The following is a 17,975-nucleotide window of genomic DNA, read 5'->3' as shown; positions in this document are numbered from 1 at the left end:
AAACTCAACATCAAAACAAAACATCAAAACCCTTTTTTCATGACAATATTCCAGTTGCCTGGAAAGAATTCAAGGAAAGCAGAGAGTTCCAAAGTGAACATAACATAACTCAGAATGTGCTTGCTGTCTACATGCCAGGTTTTATTAGAGGTGCAGCTAGGTAATTTTGGACCCTGGACCTAATGAGTTTATGCCTCCCACCCCACAAAAATAAAATAAGCATCTATGAATATATACATTTCACCACAAACCCACAGGTCTGGGCCATAGTGCATGGGGGTGGGGAGACCATACAACCCCCAAATGATCCTTACATCTTCTTGATCATTCACCACAAACCCACAGAACTGGGCCAGAGTGCATTTGTAAAATTAATTTGCAAAATTCTCTTTTCCCTTGGGGAACATCATGAGACCCTCTAGGAGAGTGGACGCATGGACCTGGGCCCCCAGGTCCATGCCTAATGGTTCCCCTGGGTTTTATGTTTGAAAAGGTAGATTCTTATACATGAAAATTGCTACCTTGTTCATTTTTATTTCAAAACTCCATTCTGAGCTTTGTGCGTTTTACACACTTAATAACAGGAGGAACAAAAGTTAATTTGTATCAAAGCCTGTCATTAAGAATAAATATTTTTCATGTTAAATGAAAATATTGTGAATTTATGAAGCTGTATTATACTGACTATACTAACATAGGAACTCTCCAGGATTTCCGACAAGGATCTTTCCCAGACCTATCTGTTGATAGGGATGTGCACTATCTGTTGATGCTAGAGTTTGAACCTGAGGAATTTCTGCTAGGGATGTGCACTGGTTTGGTGCCAAACTGGTTCAGACAACATCTGGACCAGTTCGGTGCCACGGGGAGGGGAGTGGGGAGCAGGATCTTTTTTTAAAAAGGAGAGCAAGTCCTTAACTGCTCTCCACCACCACATGCAGCTTCCTGATGTCGCGGCACTTGTCCCAAGAACCCACATGTCGATGCTGCACGCAGGTTCTTGGGATTAGCGCCACCCCAGCAGGAATTTTTAAAGATCCTGTTGGGGTTTGGGTAGAAGTGCTCTGATTAAAAGAAGAAGAAGACAGGAATAGAATATTAAACTGTGGATTTATAGGGGAAGCGTAGAGGTGGCAGATATGCCCAAGAAGGCGAAAGGAAAGAAAGGGGGAAAGCCTATTCGCCAGCCTAAGCAGCCCGTGCAGTCTCCTTCTTCGTCGGAAGGGGAGGATGAGGAGATGGTAGTGATTCAGGGGTTAATAGGCAGGATGGAGGCCTTGGAGAAGGCCAGGGCCGTGCCTTCGGATGAAGGGGGTGGTCCTTCAGGGTTGCCAGGGAGGGTGCCTAAGCGCACCCAAGGGGTGACACGTGCACAGTTATTGAGGTCTATTTCTGACAGGCTCGGTGCGTTGAGGAATGGGGGCCTGCCTGGCCCGGGTCTACCTGCGAGTCCTGATGTTCCGGTGGTTCCGGTGCCGATGTCGCCTTCTCCTTCGCCGGTGGTACCTGATGCTCCTGTGCCTGCGGATCCGATTCCTTTGGAACCTGCTGAGCCGGTGGTACTGGGTGAGCCCATCGCAACTACACCCGCACCTACACCAGCATCTACACCCACTGCGACTACACCTGCCAGCGGTACCGGCCAGTGGCCTACCTTACCCTGGCCGGTCCCTGCTTGGGGTGGATGGGGTCCTGTCCCTGGATGGGCACCTGGTTTCCAACCTTGGGGGACAGGGTCTCCTACTGGGGTGGCTAACCCTATGCCTGGCCAGTTAGGGGTGGTGGAGCAGGTCTGGTCGAGTGTGCGGCCTTGGGCCAGTGTTCCAGGGCTGGCAGGGCAAGGTAATTGAGAGGGTGGTAGCTCCCCATTCCCCTCCCTGTGGCACTGAACAAGTACACGAACCTCTGTTTGTGCACATCCCTAATTTCTGCTTCAAAACATGTGCTCTACCACTGATCTACAGCCTCTTCCTGTTATTTTATTAATTAATTGATTTGATTTATATACCACCCTTTCAAAATTAGCTCAGGGTGGTTTACATCAAAATCTGGTATCCCGGGCCCAAACCATTAAGGACTTTAAAGGTCAAAAACAGCACCTTAAATTGGACCCAGAAACAAACTGGTAGCCAGTGCAGCTCTTGGTTTGCTGAAGGGAAGTGATATGCTCCCACTAGGCAGCTCCAGACAAAACCCTGGCTGCCGCATTTTGTACTAGCTGTGGTTTCCAGATATTTTTCAAGGGCAGCCCCATGTAGAGTGTGTTACAATAATCCAGCCGTGATGTGACTAAGGCATGGGCAACTGTGGCCAGATCTGCCTTCTCAAGAAAGGGACGTAGCTGGCACACTAACCGAAGCAAAGGCACCCCTGGCCACCGCCTCCACCTGAGCCTCCAAAAGCAGAGCCGAGTCCAGTAATACTCCCCAAGCGCCGTACTTGCTCCTTCAAGGGGATTGCAACCCCATCCAGAACCAGTAAAATTTCCTCATCCTGATTGGCTCTCCTACTGACCAACATTACCTCCATCTTGTCTGGATTCAATCTCACTTTTTAAAAGTTGCCAGAGATGGTGAAGCTCTTATTTCAAACAGGGACCACATTCCAAAGTCCAGGAGCAGAGAAGGCCTGTTCCTGAGTAGCTGCCAAACAAGCTGGAAGCAGCCACAGATGAACCTCTCCAGATGATCTTAACAGGCAGTGGGGCTCATGGTGAAGAAGTTGTTCTCTTAAATACCCAGGGCCCGAGCTGTTTAAGGCTTTATAGGTAACAACCACCACCTTGTATTTTGCCCGGAAACGTATTGGCAGCCACGTTTCTCAAAATGTTCTAATTTTGTTCTGTTCATTTTTATTAGTTTAAATGGTTTTGTAAGCACTTATTATAAATTCCTTTTTTCTAAACACCTTTTGTTAAATTAGGAAGCAAAAACTCTTCTGCCTCTTTCTCATCAGGGCCCTTCCTTAGCTTCTAAGTTGCATAGCCCCCAAGCAAACCTTAAAGGGCAACCTGTCCTGCTCCACAATCAAGGCCCTGGACAGTTCCGAATGAGCAAGGGCCAGAGGCAGGGATGTAGCTATAACTGAGCAGATGGGTTCAAAGAACCTGGGCTCCCCAGCTCCTGGGGCCCCCCCAGCTCCTGGGGCCCCCCCAGCTCCACCCCTCCCTATTTTCTGCATTATCTCCCTAACTGAGGGGCCACCAGGGAGAGGGGTGAACATGAGCCCTTTCTCCCCTAGCAACAACCCTGGCCCAGAGGTCAAATGAGGTCTTAAATAACTCCTAGCTCAGACTACCTCTCCAGTTCTTGCCTCCCTGCCTGGAGAGCATAGCAGAGATTTAAAGGGGCAGTTGCACTTCCACTCTACCAGCTTCCTCTTGGACCATTGCTGGCACTAATATACATGCTTGGAGGAACATGTGGTACAAAAGACTAATTCATTGGGGAGCTTGGGCTTAGTGCCTGCTGGTTTAGGTTTCTCTAGTTCTGGGGTTTCCTAGCTTTCAAACTCAAGTAAGTGATTGAGTTTGGGCCTGGCTCTTCTGCATGAACTGCTCCCCACGCCTCAGGGTCAGAGCCCAATGCTACCGCTCAGGGCTGTAGTCATGACCAAGATCTCCTTTGTCTGGTTTCAAAAGTGTACGTTCGTGAGTGGGCCCTGAAGGGGGACATGTGAAGAAGCTTCCTGGAGGGATTCTCAAGCCACCAAAAGGGATCTATCTATGAAACTGTACGATCCAGTGGGAGCACAAATCAATGCTTGTCTAGAGGAACACTGGGAAAGCTATGAAAATGCAAGTGTTTTCAGTTAAGCAAAACTGAAACCAACAGAATGATTCCCAGTTTTGGGGGGAAGTAGTTATATGGCTGCATTTATCTAGTGCTGCAAATGAAGACATATTACGTTAAAAAAAAGGGTAACCCTCCTCGAATAACACTTCTCTAAATGGTAGGAAGCATGAGAGAGAGAGAGAGAGAGAGAGAGAGAGAGAGAGAGAGAGAGAAAGAGAATAAACCCAAAATGCATATGCATGCAGAACCTTTTTTTTAATGCACTGCATAATAATTCATAACAGGCTCTTGTCATCTCAACTTCAATGCCTCTCCATCTGTCAGAGTCAAGGATGCCAAGAGTGCTATGACACAGCAGTCTGCTCTGACAGAGAGAACTTCATTTAAGGACCTCTGTTGCTATGAAGGCATTCGTGATCTCTCAGACTATGCAACAAGACAATACTGTAATGCTCACAATATCTGAGCATTGTGACTGGAGTGTTCCAAGCTACGAAATGATTCTAACCAGTACTGAGCAACAAAATAACAATTTTTTTCCAGTGGGGCATTTGATTTTGAAAATCTGCTGCATTTGTTAGAGGTTCTGAATACCCTTCTGTCATGAATGGAGGAATAAGGTTATATCATAACTCTGAGTGGAATTCCCTGTTAAGAAAAACTAAGTAGATCATCATTACTCTTGAATAATTGAGCTGTGCTTTCCAGACGCGGAGCCTGACCGCTGGCGGCCTGTGAGTGGCTGCGGCCCCACTCGCTCCACCCCCCGCATCTGATGACAGACGTGGGGCTAGCCACACCCCCACATCTTATGTGAGACGCGGGGGTGTGGTTTGACTCCCAAACGGAGCCACAAGGCAGGGAAGAGCCGCTCCTGGCCACGCCGCAAAGAGCTGTTCCTGGCTGCGCCGCAGCACATTTAACTCCTGAAGGGGCCGCGCGGCCCCTTCAGGAGCTACTTAGGCTGGCACTGCATTCACAGTGCAGCCAGGAGCAGCTCTTCCCTGCCTTAACAGCAGGGAAGAGCTGCTCCTGGCTGTGTCGCGAATTCAGCGGCCATTTAACTTCTGAATGGGGGCCGCACAGCCCCCGCTTGAGAGCTAAACCAGCACCCCATCTGACGTCAGACACGGGGGGGGGTGTCGGGGCTGCGAGGTGTGGCCCCTGATTGGGCATGGCCTGGGTACTTTGAACCTGTTCGTCCAATGGTAGCTCCACCCCTGGTCCTTTCAGAAGCCAGTCCTGCTAACCCTTATTAACTCAGCAAGGAGTTAACTCAGCAAAGAGATCTCCTTCAAAGTGGTGCTTCTCAATATTACGCAGGGGAAGAGCAACAGGCCCTATTCAACTCCAGCACAGCATCACTTCCATGGCTATTGTTGGTGTCTGCCTTGTGTTTCTTTTTAGACAGTTAGCCTTAGTTAGTTAGTTTTAGACAGTTAGTTTCCCATGGTTCCCTATGGCCAAAACACTTGAAACATTTTGAGTTTCCTTTCGTTGAAATAGCCAGTTCGGCCTCTGTTCCGATGAAACGTTCTGGCCATCTGTGTTCCGTTTCAAGTTCAAAATGGAATGCAAAACCTGTTTCGTGTACATTCCAACTCCAAGCATGTCTTGGCTCAGAACTATGCCTTGGTACCATAGCACCCAGACATCTGTGTATGTTTCAATCTTAGAAATTTTATTTATTTTATTTGTACATTTATAATCCATTCTTTTTCTGAGAAGCCCAGAGTGGTGTCCATGGTTATGTTTATCACCAGAACAACCCTGTGAGATAGATTATGCTTGACTAGATGGCTCCTGATCTGACCCAGCAAAGCAAGCCTTATTTTCTTATATTCCTGCTGTGATCTGTGTAAATTCAATCTTTTTCATTGTTTCCAGTAAAATTGCATGTGTGTGTTGTTTGAACCCACAACCAACTGCTTAGGACATCACTAAGTGTCTGAAATGCATATGAGTTCAGCATTATACTGATAGTTTTTTCCAAAGTGTTCCCTGGAATTCACTGTACAAAATAGTGGAGAAAAAGCTAAAACTCTAGAAATGTTGACAAGGAGTTTTGGCATAAGTTACTGCTCAAAGCTGTATCTTGATATCATTGAAAGGGCAAAGGGAACGATACAAAAATAGAAAAGTAATGTGCTTTTCACCTTAAATAAATAGAATTACCCATTTTAAAACCAAAGGTAAGCAGTTTGTACTACCAGCAGCTTCAGTTTGTACAACATGTTATGGATTTTATGCCCTTCTCCAAGGATACAAGGCCTAGTTTTCTACCTTCCTGTTATATCAAACCTCAGCAGGATACAATATATCAAAACAGATATTAGACAATAGCTACCTTCCCCCTCTGAGAGAGGGCTGACCTTCTCCTCTTCACCATCTATGGGAGAAAGGCAACATCTGCCCTCCTTCCAGGCTCAGTCATTCTTTTGATTTATAAATTGGTTGAGCTTCTTCAGGAGCAGTGGAAAGCATCTCCATGATGTATGCTATGTTATCCAATGAAGATTTTTACACAGCACATAATTAATCTATGGAATTCTTTGCCATGGGATGTGGTGATGGCCACCAGCTTGGATGGCTTTAAAAGGGGCTTAGACAGATTCATGGTGAACATGTCTATCAATGGCTACTAGTCTAGGGCTGTGGGCCATCTCCAGCCTCAGAGGCACGATGTCTCTCAATACCAGTTGCAGGGGAGCAACAGCAGGAGAGAGGGCATGCACATCCCTCTCGCCTGTGGGCTCCCCAGAGGCATCTGGTGGGCCACTGTGTGAAACAGGATACTGGACTAGATGGGCCTTGTGCCTGATCCAGCAGGGCTGTTCTTATGTTCTTAAGATAATTTCCATTGCCCCAAAGGCCACTTTCTGGAGTTTATTTAGTTTCGAGTCCTCATTTCAACTAAATAGTGACAAGAGCACTAATTCCTCTTCTGTCTTTAAAGCATATTTGGAGAGGAGGAAACCGTTTTACTACAGTTAGTGAATATTGTCATTTTGATGGCATTCCTGTAGAAACTTGTATCATTTGTCTGCACAAGATGTGGTGATAGCCATTACCTGAATTTAAAAAAACAGACGCAGACAAACTTATGGATAGTACGTCTATTAACAGCTGTTGGGCATTATAGGCCTTGTGCTCAGAGCCTGCTCACCTCTGAGCACCAGATGCTTAGCTGTGTACACAGGGCATGACCATCAGTTTCATGCCCTGCTTATAAGATGACAGGGACATCTGGCTGGCTGCAGTTGGAACAGAATGCTTGACTAGATGGCTCTTGATCTGATCCAGCAAGGCAAGACTTATTTTCTTATATTCCTGCTGTGATCTAAGTGCAAATGTCTCCTTTCTATCCGATAATTGAAAGAGAGTGCCCTGAGTGCTAATTACAGGAGTATAACACTGAATACCAACACTGAGTACTCAAGTTCTTCATAGGATCTGACTTTTTGCAGAGGAGGGCTACTGCAAATGTATGTTGGGGTATATGTTTAGGTTATGCATTCATTTCTTGGACAGTTCCTCTTTCTTGGACAACTCATGCTGGACACTGGTAACTGCAGCTATTTTGGGAGGCAATATCTGAGGGAGACTTCAAAAGAACCAAGCCCTCCAAGACACATCATAGAGTCTATCAGATGTGGCTGCAAGATCAGCAGCCCAAATAATCTCTTTCTCTTCTGTCCTGACTGCTGGTGAGGCAAGGCCAGTCTGCAGGACATCAGAGCGCTTCACTGGAGCAAGTTGATCTGATGGCATCCCAGCTCCAACTCATCCCTTTTATATATTTTGGCTCTGACTACTTCTCTCAGACTCCACCCCTCTGTTGCAGTATGAAACTTTAAAGGGGCAGTCCCCAAGCCTGGAGCCAAGCATTCTGCTGTCTCTCAGGAACTGGAACAATGCTGAGTCAGGAAGAGGAGGAGAAGGCTGGACTCAAGGAACAGGCTTTCCAGGGAGCTTCCCAGAGCAGGTTATTGTATCAGTGAAGGTCTGATACAAGTGAAAGGTTGATGTGGGATCAGAAAGTTGCTCACCTTCCTGGAGTTAACTTGGCCTCAAGCTGAGGTCTGCTCTTACACTATTCCCTCCTCTTCCTCTTGATTAGGCCCATTGGAAGGCCTCAGGCACTCCTTTGTTGGTTCCAGATCCAGTGCTCTCATAGCTCCAGGGATGATTAGGGAGGGTGTGAAGCAGTAGTGTATTAGGGGGAAACGGCACCCAGGGCAAGCTCTGGCCCTGAAATGGCGCCCCCTACCCCCCCACCCCCCTGGCACCCACATACCTGTGCCGCCGGCACCCCAGGTGGCAGATCGCCAGCGCTGGCGGCGATTTGGCAGTGCCGGGCGGCGGCGGGTTGCCCGCCGAGTGCGGCGGTGGCTGGTGGCTGGTGGCAATTGGCTGTAGTGTAGCAGCCCGAGCGGCAGCGGATCGCCTGCCGAGGAGTGCAGGCAGAGCGACGCCGAGGCCTGCCACCTGGCCCGGTGTCGCTCTGCCTGCACTCCTCGGCAGGCGATCCGCTGCCGCTCGGACCGCTACACTACAGCCAATTGCCACCAGCCACCAGTCACCGCCGCACTCGGCGGGCAACCCGCTGCCGCCGCCCACCACCACCGAATCGCCGCTGCACGCCTGCCGCCACACTCGGCGGGCGATCCGGGGGGGCGGGGGATGCCACTTTTTGGCGCCCCCCACGTGACCCGCCGGGGTGGCGCCCAGGGCACGTGCCCTGCCTGCCCCCCTATCGTTATGCCCCTGGTGTGAAGCAGGGCCTGGAGTTGAAGGGGAGGGGGATGTTGGATCCTCAACATCTCAGGCTGCTTCTGGGTTGACTCCAGCTGTTCTTCTGGGACTGAAGTCACTGAAGATGGTCCTTGCCTGGGTTCCTGCATGGTCAGCTTCTTTTTGTTATCAGTGTAGGCAACTTCAGGGTCCTGATTTTGATGGGTCCTGACAACAGCATCTCTCCTAGTGGCTTTTGGTACTAGTAGATTTAAGATTGTGAGCTGTTTGGGGAACAAGAACAATCTTCTCATGTTTTACTTACTTACATACTTACACAGACATATTTGTATACTGCCCAAAATGCAAGTCTCTGGGTGGTTTTTACAACATGTTGCTATGTAAATCACATTTATCTTCTCTGTTGGTATATAAAATATGAACAACCCCAGCTTTTAGGTAAATCCTCTCACTGGCTTAAATAAAATAAATACCAACAATAATAAAAGTTTATGCCTTGGATAGGCTATGATCTTACATTCACACCCACACTCTGAGATGTATGTATAATTGCTGCAGAAAGACTGATGATCTATCACTGATGCAATTTATTCATTTCTTTGGTGCCATTTCATGCATTATACAGGATCAACCCTAGGTTTGTCACTGAATTCACATTCAATGAGTAGCTACAGCCAGTCCCGGCTCTTTGACAAATTTACCTGAATGATACATACGTTTCCAAATAACTGTTTGTCACAACTTTACATTTGTCAGACATTACATTGTTTGAAGATGAAGCCCGAAGTAGCAATGTGAAGTAGAAAAGGATGACATGTAAAATATATATACTGAAGATGCTGTATCTCTAAGACTATATCAACTCGGACTTTCTGTCTTTTCTAGGTTTCAACTGTTATAGTCTTGGACATTTTAAAGGTTAGGTTTTGCAAATGTGCTTTCCAAGTTTAGTTCTTGCTTTTCAAATCCTTCTTATTTTAGGTTCTGTTGCTTCTGTTACTTAGATTTTAGCCTTTGAGCTCTGAGTATTCAGCTTTCAGAGTATAACAACAGAAAATCACTGTTTCTGCTACCGGTCGGGAATCCTTTATCTGGACTCCTGAAATCCAGAAAGCTCCAAAATCCAGACACCACTCCGAGATGGGGGGCAGAATACTTGTAGCTTCAACCTCTTTCTCACACAAACACACACACAAAAACCTCAGCCCCCAAACCAATCCTGGCCTCAACTCAGCAGCTAACAGAGTATATACAGTACTGTATAACAAAGCAGCAGAAAGCCCGCAACTCACAGAGAGAACATTACGGCGGCTCTGTAATGGGCTGGGAAGCATTGGGGCCGGGATTGGGTGGGACGTTCAGTTTGCAGGAGTGATAGCTTACGGCCCCTAAACTCGCTGTTGTTGCTTCCTCAGCTTGTTAGCTCCCCTTTTAGTTCTTCCCCTCAGGCTTTGCTATCTGCCTTTTGTTTACTGCCTCTCAAGCACTGCCACTCACATGCTTCTCAAGCCAGTCTGAGAGTGGGGAAGGAGGGAAGGCAGGAAGGAGTGCAATCCCATTGAGAAGCGTGTGAGAGGGGAAGGAGAGAAGGCAGGAAGGAGCTTGGTGGGAAGGCGCGAAGGAACTTCAGGGGCTGTTGAGGCCCTTAGAAAACCTTTTTAAAAAACCCAGTAACCTTTCATGCCCAAGGTATCTCATTTATGAAAATATTCTGAAATACGGAAAAATCCAAAATTCGGAACACTTCTGGTCCCAAGCAGTCTGGATAAAGGATTCTCTGCCTGTACTATAATTCACCACTTTGGCTTTGTCACATTTTAAAGCATAGGATGCACTCATTTGAAACTCTTCATCATTAACCAGGATCAATAGTTGAGGTTAAATTTTTCCTGAGCTATAGCAAGCTTTTTTGAGTCGGTGACAGTGCACCAAGTGGATGGATCACAACTATTGTTATGATTTTCTTTGTAGTGGGACTTTTGATTCTTAAGGTTTCAAGGCAAGAGTCCCTGATAAGGTTTTATAGAGTTTCTTCTAGATCTATAATTTTGGCTGTGTGGGCTCTCAAATTTTTGGTCCAAAGATCAGAATGTATTATTATCACGATTCCATTTTCACTGATTCCCAAACACTGTTTTTTCTTTCCTGATTCCATCTTAAGCATTCTAGCTTCACTTACAGAAAGTGGGGTGTGGATTCCCCCCCTCCAGACCATGGGTTGGTTCAGATGATATGTCCACTGGCTCTCCCAAACATGGATGAAGGAAGGAGTATGGATGTACACATCCCTCCCCAGCTAGCATGTCATCTCACCTAATCAGTTGTGGTGGATCAATCACCTCCTTGTGTGATTAAGTGATGATAGAAAGTTGTGCTAGATGAGAAAAGACATGTGTGCTCACTCTCTTATGTCATTCATTTGAGAGGGTCAGAAGATGTGTTGTCTAAACACACCTTGTGTTGTCTAAACACATCGCTGAGATAGCTGGTTGCAAAGTGATCCTGTAATCCATGGTTATTATGTCATGTGGAAGTATTGTATGGGGTTGTGGGTTATGAGGTTATGTAAGATATATTTTTATGGAATTGTGTTGCTGTGTATGTTATTGCTTGTAAGCCACCCTGAGTCCTATGGGAGTAGGGTGACATATAAATCTAACTAACTAACTAACTAAATAAATAAATAAATAAACTGGCCCCTTGCCTCCACTATGCTGAGCAGTTAGTCTTGGAGCTAATCTTAATACAGTGGTCAATGACATAGTCTGGTGAGGCCCCAACTATACATGAGAATGGTGTCCCAAACTATAGAGCCCATAGGCTGAAGGATGTTAGCCTTTGTGAGGAACCTGCCAGTTTATAGCATACTAAGCACAATGCCCAAGCTTCCAGGTTCCATTTTGAACCCCAGAGTCCATAAATTGATTCCTAAAGTCTGCTGCTATTATTCATCTTCCTAAATTGGACTTAATTACTCAGAAGCTGACATCCAGACTAAATAGCTCATGAGCAGTTCCAACAAACTTAATAGGATGTCTGTATGTCAGCTGGTATATCTAAGAATGATCGTTCCAGGGAAGTAATGATCAAAACTCGAGAGTTGAGAGTGGATTAAAATCTTCCTAAGCATAGGGTGGTGGACAGCTCATTGAAAGTGTCAACTCAGTGAAAAAGGTATTCTCGTGCTAGGGAATTAAGAAGGGGATTAAAAATAAGAATACTATTATAAATCTATGGTGCAGTCGCATTTGTACTGCATACAGTGCTGGTCACCATATCTTAAAAAGGATATTATAGAACTGGAAAAGGTGCAGAAGAGGACAATCAAGCACGTTCCTTATGAGGCAAGGCTACAGCATCTAGGGCTCCTTAGTTAGGAAAAGAGGTGACTACGAGGAGACATGATAGAGGTGTATAGAATTAGGCACAAAGTAGAGAGAGTGGACAGGGAGAAATTTTCTTCCTCTCTCACAACACTAGAACCAGAGGTCTTCCCATGAAACTGAATGACAGGACCAACAAAAGGAAGTACTTTTTCACACAGCACATAGTTTAATCTGTGGAATTCTCTGCCACAAGATGTGGTGACAGTCACCAGCCTGATGGCTTTAAAAGAGGCTTAGACAAATCCATGGAGGAAAGGTCTATCAGTGCCTACATGTCTGGTGTCTATGGGCCACCTCCAGCCTCAGAGGCGCGATGCCTTTGAATACCAATTGCAGTGGAGTAACATGCCCTTGCCTCTTGCCTGTGGGCTTTCCAGAAGCATCGGGGGGGGGCACTGTGTGAAACAGGGTGCTGGACTAGATAGTTCTTGCACCTAATCCAGCTGGACTGTTCTTATGTTTCTCCATGCTGGAAGATCCAAAGATATTTTGAACTGCTCTGTAATATCCATATTCACCTGAATCTATCAGCAGGGGATGATTATGATCTGATCAAGATGCAGCTATAACCAAGTCTTTGTTCTCTGTGTGTAACTATAAGTAATGAAATCAAGTCTCCATTGTGCAAAACTGTACCTTTAGTTCCTAGAACATTAGAGCTCATTTCTGCATGGCAATGCTGAACACTCTACCACTCCCCTGGTCAGGACACCCTGGTTTGTACAGCTAAACAAACTGACACTGAACTGAAATGATTATATGGCTCCCTTCTTCATCTACCTGTGATCTTTATCACAAGTATCCCTTTCCTTATTCTTGTGGAGTGTGCTGTCAAACTGTATATGTGTTAGCTGGGTCCTGGGGGCTACAAAAATCAACTGGGAAAATGGCAGTGTGATCAGACTAGGTAAGAACTAGGGATTTTACCCTACAGTTATATTGGGTGAACAGAAGAATTCCATTTTATAGACTTATGATAGACTTATTAGAAGATGAACTTTGCAGGTGCTTATTTAAGCTGTCACATCTCAGCTCTTTTAATATTCAAAAATAGTATCTTATTAAAGATAATTTATTACTTAATCTGCGTTAAATACCATTTAAAAATAGCATCCTCAATGAATCAATAACACCATCCTCCAGAACAGAACAGAAGTTTCTCGCTGCTCCTTCGGAGAACAGACAGAACTCTGTATTAACAGCAATACAATTTTTTTCCTTGATAGCTGGCCGTAGATCACCTTTAGAGACAGTTTCTTTTTTCTACCAGAAGCTTCCTTTTCATATCTGAAATACCTTTTTGTCTGTCTTTGCTTGTCTCCTGCAATTATGGAGATTTATTGACTGAAGATCGTTTCTATTTTTTTGTTTAAACACTGGGAACTGCTTTCCCTGACCACACTTAAGATCTTCTTGTAATAATATTTTTATAATCAAAATGAGGAGAGTCGGGAAATCTATTCTTATTTTCAATATAACTCATTAAAATATTTCCTCTTTACTTGTCATAATGGCAAAAGTATAATGGGCAGTTTTTACATTCCAGTCACATTTTCGGTCAGAAAATCCTGACGTTAGTGTTTTAAATTAAACCCATAGGGTACAAGTACAGCCATACCAATCTTGTCCCTTTGCATTTCTCGCATGCATTGTATCATGGCATGGTGGTGAGCAAGACCTATCTTGCCCCAAATACACAAAGACTGGCAGGCAATGTTGATGCAGAAAACTGAGGCTGGCCTTGCTTCTTGGTTGGCTCATTCACCCCATAGTGAGATGGGTGGTATGGTGTGATGGGTGCTACCTACCATCCAACCCACAAAAGAAATGAGCAAGCAGGTTTGTTTGTTTTTTAACCTAAATCCCCTATGGGCTCTTTTGGGGGGGGGTTTAAAGAAAATTGAAATAATCCACTTGCCCATTTCTTTTGTGGATTGAGAGGTAGGTAGCACCCATCATGCCTTATCACTCAACCCACTTTGGTGTCCCTAGGACCTACCCATAGGGAACAATGGAGTGATTTTTTTTTTATTTTTTTGGTTCCCCATTGTTCCCTATGGGAGAATTTTTTTTTGTGCAAAATTTTGGATTCATGCATTGAACTGGCCAGCAGTGGCTGGCCGGTTCAACAAATCAATTCAAATTTATGTTATTTGATTCGAGGTCAAACTGAACAGCAAAAAGCAATTTGTGCACACCTCTAGTGTATAGATAAGTTCTAATGTGGGTATGTACCCACCACATTCCATTGAACAAAACTGATAAGAAAGTCACTGTATCTCTTGGCCAGATTACTTATGCAGATGTAATATATACATTTAATATCAACAGGCACAATTGGAAGGTATGCATAGGTTGTGATTTTCATTTTGGAGAGATGAAGTTCTAGGGGCTCAGGGGGCGGATGAATAAGGTCGTAAAGGTGTTGATGAATATCTCAGTTCATATTCTGTCTGAAGGCTATTTAGTTTCTTTGATTTCTATTGCACGCTCTTACACTAAAAATCCCTGAAACTTTTTTCCATCACTAAAAAATGACCATATTGAGATTTGTACAAGTATTTTCACATATTTTCTCCACAGACAGATGCTGCTATAAGTTGCAAAATACACATTTTTCTGCAATCATACAGAATGCATAGAATCTGAACCCATCTGTAGCTTATAAAATCCAGCCCACTGGGGAGTTGAAGGTGTCCGGAACATGTGTTCCGATGTGAATTTTGGCAGCAGAGGAATTTTCGGAACATCCCTAATAATGTGGCTGTCACAGAGAAGCAAGTCCCGCATTGTCAGATTCTGACAGCAGTGACAAAGGCATCACCTTCTGATTGTACCACATAGATGTCTCAACATGTAATTATAAAACTGCAGCTTTCCAACATCTCCTGGCTTCTTTCAATGTTTTCTCTTCACTCTCTTTCAGCCTTTAAATAGCTTGGTGACAGGTTCTGTATTTCCCCTCTTTTTATACAAATGAGATACCATTGCAACATTTAAGCTGTACTCCTATGCATCCATTTCAGTCAGGTGCCCCTGAATGCAATAGGGTTTTCTTCTGAGTTGTTTATTATTATTATTATTATTATTATTATTATTATTATTATTATTATTATTATTATTTCTTGTTTACACAGTCAGACAAGTGTTATTGACTGGTTTGTTTTATCCAGACATCGAGTCCTTCACAAGGACCTGGGATGCAAGAAATTTATTGTCAATTGTTATAGATATCGTCGCAGAATATAGGCTGTTCCCAGTAAAGCTGCTTTTTGTAATTGGCTGATGGTGATTTCTGTGGCCCCTATGGTGTTGAGGTGCTCTTCAAGGTCTTTTGGAACTGCACCCAGGGCGCCAATTACCACTGGGATTATTTTGGACATTTTCTGCCACAGCCTTTCAATTTCAATTTGTAGATCTTTGTATTTGGTGATTTTTTCTATTTCTTTTTCTTCTATTCTGCTATCCCCTGGTATTGCTATGTCGATTATTTTAACTTGTTTTTCTTTCTTCTCGACTACAGTTATATCTGGTGTATTGTGTGGCAGATGTTTGTCTGTTTGCAGTCGGAAGTCCCATAATATTTTTACATCTTCATTTTCTACCACTTTTTCAATTTTATGGTCCCACCAATGTTTGGCTACAGGTAGCTTGTATTTTTTGCAGATGTTCCAGTGTATCATCCCTGCTACCTTGTCATGCCTTTGTTTGTAGTCAGTCTGTGTGATCTTTTTACAACAGCTGATTAGGTTGTCCACTGTTTCATCTGCTTCTTTACAAAGGCGGCACTTGCTGTTTGTTGTGGATTTTTTGACTTTTGCTCTTATTGCATTTGTTCTTAGTGCCTGTTCTTGCACAGCCAGTATTAAACCCTCTGTTTCTTTCTTCAAGTAACCATTCTTAAGCCATTGCCAGGTCTTGGTGATGTCTGATTTTCCACTTATATTGTGCAAATATTGACCATGCAGGGGCTTATTTCTCCATTTTTCTGCTCGGTTCTTGACTTGTTCTTTCTTGTAGGCCTGCTTTCTTTCATTGGTGTTGAATAGTTTATCGTTATTGACCATTTTAAGTGCATCTTCTTCACTGTCCTTGATATATTCTTCAAGGCCTCTTTTCTCCTCCTCTACTGTTTGATGGACTTGCAGCATTGCTCTTCCACATGAGCTGCGAGGGAGGTATAGCCTATCGACATCACTGTGGGGGTGCAGAGCATGATTGATGGTCATGATTTTCCTGGTCTTATGATCCAGCGTCTCTAGCTCTGCCTGGGTCCAGTCTATTCTTCCTGCAGTGTATCTGATCACAGGTATAGCCCAGGTGTTTATGGCTTGTATGATGTTCCCGCCATTGAGTTTGGACTTGAGGATTTTTCTAACTCTCCTGATGTATTCACTTCCAATGTTACTTTTAACTTCAGTGTGTGCAATGTTATCAGCCTGGAGAATGCCCAAGTATTTGTAATGTTCTTTCTCTTCCAGGTTCTTGATCCTGCTTTCATTGGGCAGTTCTGTTCCTTCTGTTTTTGTTATTTTTCCTCTGTTCATTATTAATGCAGCACACTTGTCTAGTCCAAACTCCATTGCTATATCGCTACTGAATATACGGACAGTGTTTAGCAGTGATTCGATTTCTGACTGGGACTTTCCATACAACTTCAGATCGTCCATGTACAGCAGATGGTTGATTTGACTTGATGTTTTAGATGTTTGGTATCCGTGGCCTGTTTTGTTGAGTATTTGTGAAAGTGGGGTCATGGCGATTACAAACAACCTAGGGGATAGTGAGTCCCCTTGGAAAATGCCTCTTCTAATGCTAACCTGTACAAGTGTCTCGCCACTGATTGTTAACTGTGTACTCCACATGCTCATTGCTTTTTAAATAAATGTCTGAATAGTTTTGCTAACTCCAGTTGTTTCTAAACATTTTAGTATCCATGTGTGAGGCAATGAATCGAAGGCTTTCTTGTAGTCAATCCATGCAACACTTAGATTTGTTTTTCTTCTCTTGCAGTTTTCTAAAATCATTTTGTCAATCAGCAGCAGCTGGTCTTTTGTGCCTCTGGTGTTCGGGCAATTTCCTTTCTGTTCAACTGGAAGCTGTTTGTTAGTTAATAAGTGTTGCATCACTTCATCTGCTATTATTCCAGTTAATAATTTGAACATGGTTGGCAGGCACGTTATCAGTCTCTAATTACTTGGAAGTGAACCTTTTGCTGGGTCTTTCATGATGAGATGAATTTTCCCAGTTGTTAGCCATTGTTCAATATCACCTCCTTGCAAAATGTGATTGAACTGTTTTGATAGTTGTTTATGAAGGCTTGTTAGGTGTTTAAGCCAAAAGCCATGCAGTTCATCGTCGCCTGGCCCAGTCCAATTTTTAATTTTCTTTGCTCTTTCACTTATTAATTCTGGTGTTATTATTAGATCTTGTATTTGTTGGTTACATTTTTCGACCTCTTTCATCCAGCCTGCTTTTTTATTATAATCTTTTGGATTGTCCCATAATTTTCCCCAGAATTGCACTGTTTCTTCTTTATTTGGTGTTTCTAGGTTTCTTGCAGTTTCTCCTTCTATGCTTTGGTAGAAACATCTCTGATTCGACTGGAATTGGAGATTCTGCCTGTGTTGTGTAATTCTGGCTTCATACCTGCTAATCTTCTTTGACACTGCTGTTATTTGCTGCTTTATTATTTCCAGGACTTCTCTAATTTTCCTTGAATCTAGGTGATATTTTTGGATCAGATACTGTTTGGTTTTTTCATTCTTCAGCTTCTTGTCTTTCATATCTTTCAATTTACTAGCATCTGATCTAAGCCTGGAGATTTTATTTTCTAATCTAATCTTCCATTTAGGTGATGTACTTGCTTTCTTTTTTGACAGGTCCACTGATCTTATATCCGAGCTCTTGTGTTGTTATTGTTGCTGCACTGTACATTAGTTGGCTTGTTTCTTGCAAATTCTTGGTTGTTATTTCTGCAAGTGCAGCATTGACATCTTTTAATGCCTGAGCAAGTTGTTTTTTGGCAACTGTTTTTAGA

At 44.0% G+C, this 17,975-nt stretch overlaps 1 protein-coding gene across 2 annotated transcripts in view; it reads left to right on the top strand.

Annotated features, from left to right (window-relative positions):
• Positions 1-711: 711 nt before the first annotated feature.
• LOC128327910 (uncharacterized) overlaps positions 712-17,975 on the top strand; it is a 33,840-nt gene continuing 16,576 nt past the window's right edge. For both annotated transcript variants that reach the window (XM_053257242.1, XM_053257241.1), the window contains exon 1: positions 712-1,566. In XM_053257242.1, coding sequence (XP_053113217.1) covers positions 1,140-1,566 — 427 coding nt within the window. In that variant the 5' untranslated portion in view covers positions 712-1,139. The remainder of the gene's footprint in view (positions 1,567-17,975) is intronic.

Source organism: Hemicordylus capensis, chromosome 5, assembly GCF_027244095.1.
Source record: "Hemicordylus capensis ecotype Gifberg chromosome 5, rHemCap1.1.pri, whole genome shotgun sequence".
Lineage (NCBI taxonomy): Eukaryota > Metazoa > Chordata > Lepidosauria > Squamata > Cordylidae > Hemicordylus > Hemicordylus capensis.
Note: the sequence above shows the minus strand (reverse complement) of the source record. Positions and strands in the feature narration are given on the sequence as shown.